Source organism: Lepidothrix coronata, unplaced genomic scaffold (assembly GCF_001604755.1).
Source record: "Lepidothrix coronata isolate B3197 unplaced genomic scaffold, Lepidothrix_coronata-1.0 Scaffold43, whole genome shotgun sequence".
NCBI classification, from domain to species: Eukaryota; Metazoa; Chordata; class Aves; order Passeriformes; family Pipridae; genus Lepidothrix; species Lepidothrix coronata.
Genome location: NW_016690223.1, coordinates 1271350 through 1278553, shown reverse-complemented (window position 1 = coordinate 1278553; position 7204 = coordinate 1271350). Strand labels below are relative to the sequence as shown.

The following is a 7204-nucleotide window of genomic DNA, read 5'->3' as shown; positions in this document are numbered from 1 at the left end:
GAAAGGACAAGGCAATATTCATGGTGTAACAGTTACAGATACAAGAATGTATGATGAGCAGATCACAAACTCACAGAGGATTTGTTAGTATAATTAAAAAAAAAAACAAAACAAAAAACAATACCAAAAACTAGAGAGGAGGTGGTAGTAGAAACAATACCGTAGAGCACAACTCCCACATCTTTAAAAGCCAGTATTCTCCACCTACTCCTGTATTTTGTTTCTGTCTAAACCAGGAACCATAGATCATTCATATATCATATTTCTGATACTGTATTTACTGAACAATGACTGAACCCTAAACTATAGTATCTGTGGGCAAAACAGAATTCATTCAACAGTTTCTCTGACAAATGCATTGTTATTTAATTGCCTGCATAGTCTGTGCTGCACAAGACACACATATTGCAAAGGACACAATCAAAATCTCAGCAAGGTGTAGTAGAATTTACATGTAACTAAATTTGTCTTTGAACACAGTGACTCAGAGAAGCATATGGGATCAAAGTGCCTCATGTACTACCAACCTCTTGTTCTTTTCCAAGTTATTTATACCTGTTGTAGCCAAGAGTTCTCGTACTTCTGGAAATCTGTAGGAGCCCTATGATGAGGTTTAACAGTCTGAGGTTCAAAAGTCAAACAACAGACTGAAGGTCTCAGCAGGTGCTGAGTTCCTTGTCTGTGTTCTCCCATAACATCTCACATTATTGAACTCACTGTTTTAGGAGTCTGATTCTGGCATGGTGTCTGCAGGCTTTGAAACTGGTGGAAGGAGAAGTTATTTCAGAGAGTTACAGAAATGTTGCGGGAATGTTTTAGTTTTTTTCTTTTGAAAAAGTTCATAGAGGGACATTTAATTTGTTCTGTCTCTGACCTTTTCAACAGATGATGACAGCTTGTAGAGAATTATTTTCTCTAGATGCCACAGGGGCAAACAGAAAGCAGTTCAAAACAAATTCACTAGAACCACACACCATGAGTACTAGCTTATTCCAGTCAATGCAGTCATCAACACAACAGATTTTAAGTGGTAGCACAACAACAACAGACATGTGATTGACAATAGTGAGGAAAGCACATACCAAGTCAGTTCAGTTACAAAGTCCATGCACCTCCAGAAAAAACCTCACTGTACAACATTGCTCATAAGCCCTTGGGAGGTCACACTGTTTTAATACTTGAAGGTATAAGTCAGATGGATACAGAAACACAGCCATAGCCACAGATTTAAGATTAATGCCCTTTCTTGAATAATGCTATAGGCTGCTGTGGTGGGGGAAAAAGTGTTTTTTCCCCCTGGAGTTAAAAAAAACGGTAACCCCCGAGGGGGTGGTGTCTCTCTTGCTGTTGACCCAATCAGCGCTCCTGCAAAATTAAAACATATCACACCAAACCGGAAAAGAAGGATGATGAGGTAGTTGGAGGAGAAGTGGCCATGTTCTGAAGACACGAGGAGAAGGGGCAGGAGCCCTGTTGGAGGCTAGGTCCCCCCAGCCCCCGGCAGGGGGGTTACAAGAACTTGGAGCAGTGTTAAACTGGGCCGAGTTCTATAGCTGAGAGCTGGAGGAGTTTCTCCACTGTGGGCAGCAGCAGGAGATACTGAAAAGCGGTGGCAAGGCAGCAGTGAATGGAGACTGTGGCAGAAAGCCGAGAGATAAGAAGAAACAGCAGAAACAAGCATGCAGCTAAACAGAGAGACAGAGATCTCTCTCTAATGGAGAGAGAGAGAGAACTAAGCTCTGCGGACAGAGTTTTTGGGGTAAGAACTGAACCAGACCCCCCAAAACCCTTTTGAGACCCCTCCTAAGTGGAGTGGGGTGGGGTCCTACTGGATGGAAGTCCTAAAATGCAGCATGCACCAGAGAGAGAGGAGCTAAGAAGCTCAGAGACATCCTGAAGCTGGACCAGGATGGCCAGAAGGAATGCAGGGGAAGTGGCCTGGCCTCCCCTGCTGCTGCTGCCAAGCTGGCAGCCTGAGACAGAGCACAGGAGCTCTGGTAGAACGGCTGAGGCAAAGACTTTCAACTGGAAGCTGCCCTAACGTTCTGACTCGGGAGCTTAAATCCCCTGAGGAGAGGGACCATCACGAAGACCCCTCCACTTCGTGATGTGAGGTGGTGAAGCGAGCCTTTGTCCCAGCTAATTCGCAGTCCATGGAAAAGAGAAACCTTCGCTTGGAGTCGAAGGGCTTGAGAGGGGTGAAAGGAGACCCCTCTTGTGTGTAATGGAAGAGATCTAGCTACAACAATCCAGCTACAGCTGCTGCATGGAAGAGGAGAAACTGCTGCCTTAGACATGGAAAGGATCTTTTCCTATTTCCCGTCTGGACTTTTATTGGAGGGAGAAGATATTTGATCCATTGTAAATACTGCTTTATCATAGGAAAGATAATTAAGATTGTATATATAATGTATTATAATATTTATTTGTGTAGTGACTGTAATATAATTCCCTTCCCCCCCATATTGAGTCTTGTGTTGTGTCTGGAAAACCCATCTCACACTGGGGTGAGATGTGGGAGGGGGACTTGGACTCGGGAATTAGATTTAAGGGGTGTCAAACCCCCACAGCTGCCTATGTTAGCTGTAGAGCAGTCCTTCATTCCGGTACCATCAAGTGGTATTTGTAATATCCCAGGTTGTTGCTCATGCTGTGTCCTGTTGGGTGCTTCCGTACTGTTCAGTGGATAGGATTCCTTTGTCTCAGTCCTCAGACGCCCTAAACATGTTAGACAAGAGTCTCGCATCTTGACAAAGTTCTGGTAAGTGCTTTCACTGGAAAAACAGTACAATAGTGGGTCAGCAACACAGTTAAAAGTAGTCAACAGGAGAGAAATATGATAAACATTAAATATTTTCTCAGCAAATGAGCAGTTGTTCTCCAACAAGCTACGAACTACAAGTAGGATATGGTATGGCCCAAAGCAAACTAAAAATATGAAAACAGTGCTTGAAACCAGTCTTTTAATTTGGATTTTCTTCTTCTTTTGAGTGCCGGGACTCTTGTGGACAACTCGTAAAATCCCACAGTAAGAGAAGGCCAGCAGAAAGAAGGGGAAGAGGAAGCCAGCAGAAAAGCGGTAGTAATTGACATTGTGTTCCCATTGTTTGATGGGGTAGTGCTCAAAGCACACCAAGTGGCTCTCAGCATCCATACTGATCTCCCCATGTGTGAAGACAAAGCAGCATGTCATTATTTCTTTGGTCCAGATAATGATGCTCACAATTGCAGCTGCCTTCATTGTCCGAAACTGCTGAAACCGAAAGGGGTGCACGACGGCGAGATAGCGGTCAATGGAGATGCAGCAGAGGAAGCCCACACTGATATAGATGTTCTCATATAAGATGATGCCACAGATTTTGCACAGCAGCTCATCATAGGTCCAATTGTCATGCTGTAAAGCATATTGAAGCCAAAAAGGCAAAGAAAATATGTAGAGCAGGTCTGCTAGAGTCAAATTGCAAAGGTAGATACCCAGTTCGTTCTTAGCTTTGATCTGTAAATACCCATAGTACAGGGACAGGCAGTTAGCTGGCAAGCCTACTATAAATACGAATATGTATACCACAGGGGATAATGTCTCATGGATATCATGATTAATATTGCACTTCTCAGTTGCGTTCTCTGTGAGATTTACCATCTTCTACTTCTCCCTGTGTATTACTCATCAGGGTCCTGAATGTAAGACTTAATTTCATCCAGTTTCATGCATTGCTTATTTCTTCCACAAGCCTTTGGGCTGAAGTGATGACTTGCTGCAGGATGTTAATAACCTGAAGATAAAACACATGAAAATCTTTAGGAGGGATACAATTGTTAAATATATAGTGCAGTTTTCGGAAAACTGCCTTTCCGTAGCCCTAAATTTCTTGTAGTCTTTGATAGAAGATAAAACCTGTCTAGGAAACCATGATTCATATGAGTAAGTCCTAGTAGTTACCAGAAAAGTACCAGAAAATTTTATGTCCCAGAATCCCAAAGCAAATTACAAACATCTCTGTTTTGCAGATGAGGCAGAAAAGCAGTAATCAGATCTGTCTATGATGGAAAAAAATATCTCTGGCAAACCAGCAGTCCACTCGGACTTTCTTAGAGGATGTAGGGTGCACAAAACAGTTGATTTTTAATTTCTATTCCTTAATTTTTCCTTTAGATACAAGATACCATGTAATATGCAGTTCAATTCTTCAGGATAAAAAAAATTGATTTTTTAGCACTTCTCTTACAGTTACTTGTAAATATAATTATGAAAGCGAGCTGTCTTCCTCTGTTGGAAGGACGCTGGTACAGTGTATCTCCATGGTCTCAGTTCTACAGGATATGCTATTACATATTCCTTATTTTCTATCATCTCTCAAAAATACTTATTTACTCTTACTACTTATACATTTGCATCTTTTCATCTTCACTGAATATGAATCTAATGGTTTTCACCTGAAGAATCTTCCATAATCCAAGCATGTAACCATACAAACCATTGCTATACTATACTATTACTACTTAAGACACAAAAAGCACTGCTGACAATGGGTTAGCACTCAATTCAACTAGGACAAATGTTCAGCCTGGACCCAGCTCACAGTGATTTAACCCTAAACTAAATGACAAAATATTGCATTCAGCGTTTTATGACCTCGTGTGATATATTCACATTGGCACAAGTGCTCAGCACTGGAAAACAGCAGGGCAAACTGTGCCTAGTCTGGAGGAGATGCGTGTTTAACCTGATGATGCAGAACAGCAAGCCTATTTCTTTCAATCTCTTCTCAGAAAATGCAGGGTTAAGGTGTATACTTTTGTAAGGTCAGCAATTTGTGTACTCTTCATACAGCTTCAGTTACCATGGATTCAAAAGGAGCACTGTTCAAGGACAAAGATAGGGCCTTGTTGCTTTTTCCTGTTTGCTATCCTAATTTGTATTTTTGTCATCATCTTCTGTGCCATCTAGGAACATACAATTTCTTCCAAGACAACCCTTATGAGAACATGACCACACTACAGTAAAATTACTGTCAGCTGCAGCATTTGGGGATGTTATTGTTAAATAATTTCTTTTAATACATGCTTTTTTATATAGTGGTAGGCTTTATCCCTGTAGAAACTGAAAAGAAAATCACCTGCTTTAGGCCTTAAAAGAATTCCCTGGCTGAAATAAGTGATCAAACCTGCAAAGGCTTTCATTGTTTAGCTTCAACCAGGGTAGCACAGTCCCAGAGAATTCACAGCAAATACATGTAAGTAAGAATTAGAATGTATATTTCATTCCTTTACTTTTTCTTTTTCTTTCCAACAGATAGAACATCAAGCCTGGATTTGGTTAAAATATTCTTCGGGATCTCAGATACTCTCAATCATGAAACAACGTAAGTTCATCTCTCTCAAAACTTTTAACTCCATTGTCCAGTGCAACTTGCATGAAAGACTGGCCAAGTCCAGGACTATGCTCTCCTCCTCTCACTCTTAAGCAGCTCCCTTGAAGTTTAAGAGGTTCACCTGCTCCACTGTTGGTGTCACAATAGTTACAATTCATAAATCAAGCACAAAAGGAGAAATGCTGCTTAAGGGACCCAGTCACAAATACCCATGGTTTAGTTTGAAGTTTGCTCCAAGAAATTGCCATAACCTTCCAATGGAATAAAGATGACAACGTTAGCAATACTGACATGTACAGTGGAAATCAATCACTACAGTTATGTACAGATTTGCCAGAACACTGTCACTTAGGGGCCATTAGTTCTCCTGGAACACTATCCAGTTTCTCAAAGGCTTCATAACAATCACGCAGCTCTTCCATCTGCAGAAGACCTGGCTCCCCACCCACAAGAACAGTGCACAGAATCTTTGCTGAGGCAGATTTGATAACCTACTTACCCCATCCCACCTTTTCAATACAGAGCTCTAGGCTTGAGTTTGTATTTGATAGCATCTCTGTATAATAATTCAGTGCTTGGCAGGCCTTAGTTGTTTTCTAAAATACCTAAAAATCTGAGACCTATCATCATATCTACCAACTCAATGTCCGGTCAGTATCCAGCTCCTGTTGATGAGGTCAAATAGTAGTACAAAAGCTGTTGATGTCTTTATATCTCTTCATAGTTTAACATCACTTAGTTTCATTCAGTGTTACCCAGTGAGTCATTATGGATCACAGTATGAGGAAAAGCAGATGTACTATACAGTTTTTTGAAAATGTTTCTTTTCCTCTAAGAACTCCAAATGTTTTTATTAAATTATGTTTATGTACAGAGAACATGATTGTAAAAATAATTTCTCTTTAGTTTGAGAGTCTTGTCAGAATGCAGAATGTGAAGGAGGCAGCAAAAGTCTTATTGATATGACATGCTAATATACTATATGTATATTAGCATATTATGTATACTATACACTTATGATTACAGGAGCATTTCCTGCTCCCAGAGGAAGTGCTGGAGTGGAGTGTTTGAAGGGGCAGGAAGAGAAGGTTGCCTGTAACAAATCTTGATCTCCAGAGGTCCCTTCCAACCCTAACAATTCTGTGAATCTGTGATTCTTTGCCTTGTGCTAACAAACCCTCCCTGATTTCAAAGGTCCAGATTCTTGCTTGTGCAGTAGTTGTTTTATACTGCTCCTCTGGTCAGTGACAGCAGTGAGCCAGGAAATCCTTCCCTTGTTTCAGCCTCCTCAGAGTGTGGGCTCTGAGCCACCTTTATACCCTCTGACCACCCGTGCCTAGCTAAGGACAGACTCAGCAGCCAAATGAGAAATAAAGAGGTAGTTCACCTTTCCCCCAGCACCCTAAACATAGCTCTACACCAGCCAGGGAGTGAAACTGCAGGATTTTTTTCAAACAAACCTGGTATCCAAGGACAGCAATGGCAGGTTTAAACAAATGGGTGCAGAAGAACCCACTCTGCTAATAAGAACATATGACACAATACTTTACAAGCTGTCTGAAAATGTGGAAACTGAAGGAAAGGTGATGCAGGGTATAGAAGAGAAAAGACTAATAGCTCCCTCTTACTTACTGACCTTGTCTGGATAGGGGAAGGGGAAAAATGAAAAAAGCTGCTGTATGGAAAAGCATCTGGGGTGCAGACAATCATAAAGCTGAAAGCGGTTTTGAACGGGAACACACAGGCATTTCATTTAGACAGCTTTAATATGGATATAGTGCAGTTGTGTGATTTTTTTGAGCGTAGTTTATGTAACACCTTCAGTATAACAA

The 7204-nt window shown here is 41.2% G+C and overlaps 1 protein-coding gene across 1 annotated transcript; it reads right to left on the bottom strand.

Annotated features, from left to right (window-relative positions):
- Positions 1–2438: 2438 nt before the first annotated feature.
- On the bottom strand, positions 2439–3658 carry GPR68 (G protein-coupled receptor 68). The gene has a single exon (XM_017813817.1). It carries the CDS (start codon positions 3638–3640, stop codon positions 2498–2500), a length of 1143 nt encoding a protein of 380 aa, XP_017669306.1. The 5' UTR covers positions 3641–3658; the 3' UTR covers positions 2439–2497.
- Between the last annotated feature and the right edge of the window lie 3546 nt (positions 3659–7204).

Coding starts and splice junctions, on each gene's coding strand:
- GPR68 (XM_017813817.1), bottom strand. CDS start 3,640: ATGGTAAATCTCACAGAGAACGCAACTGAGAAGTGCAATATTAATCAT.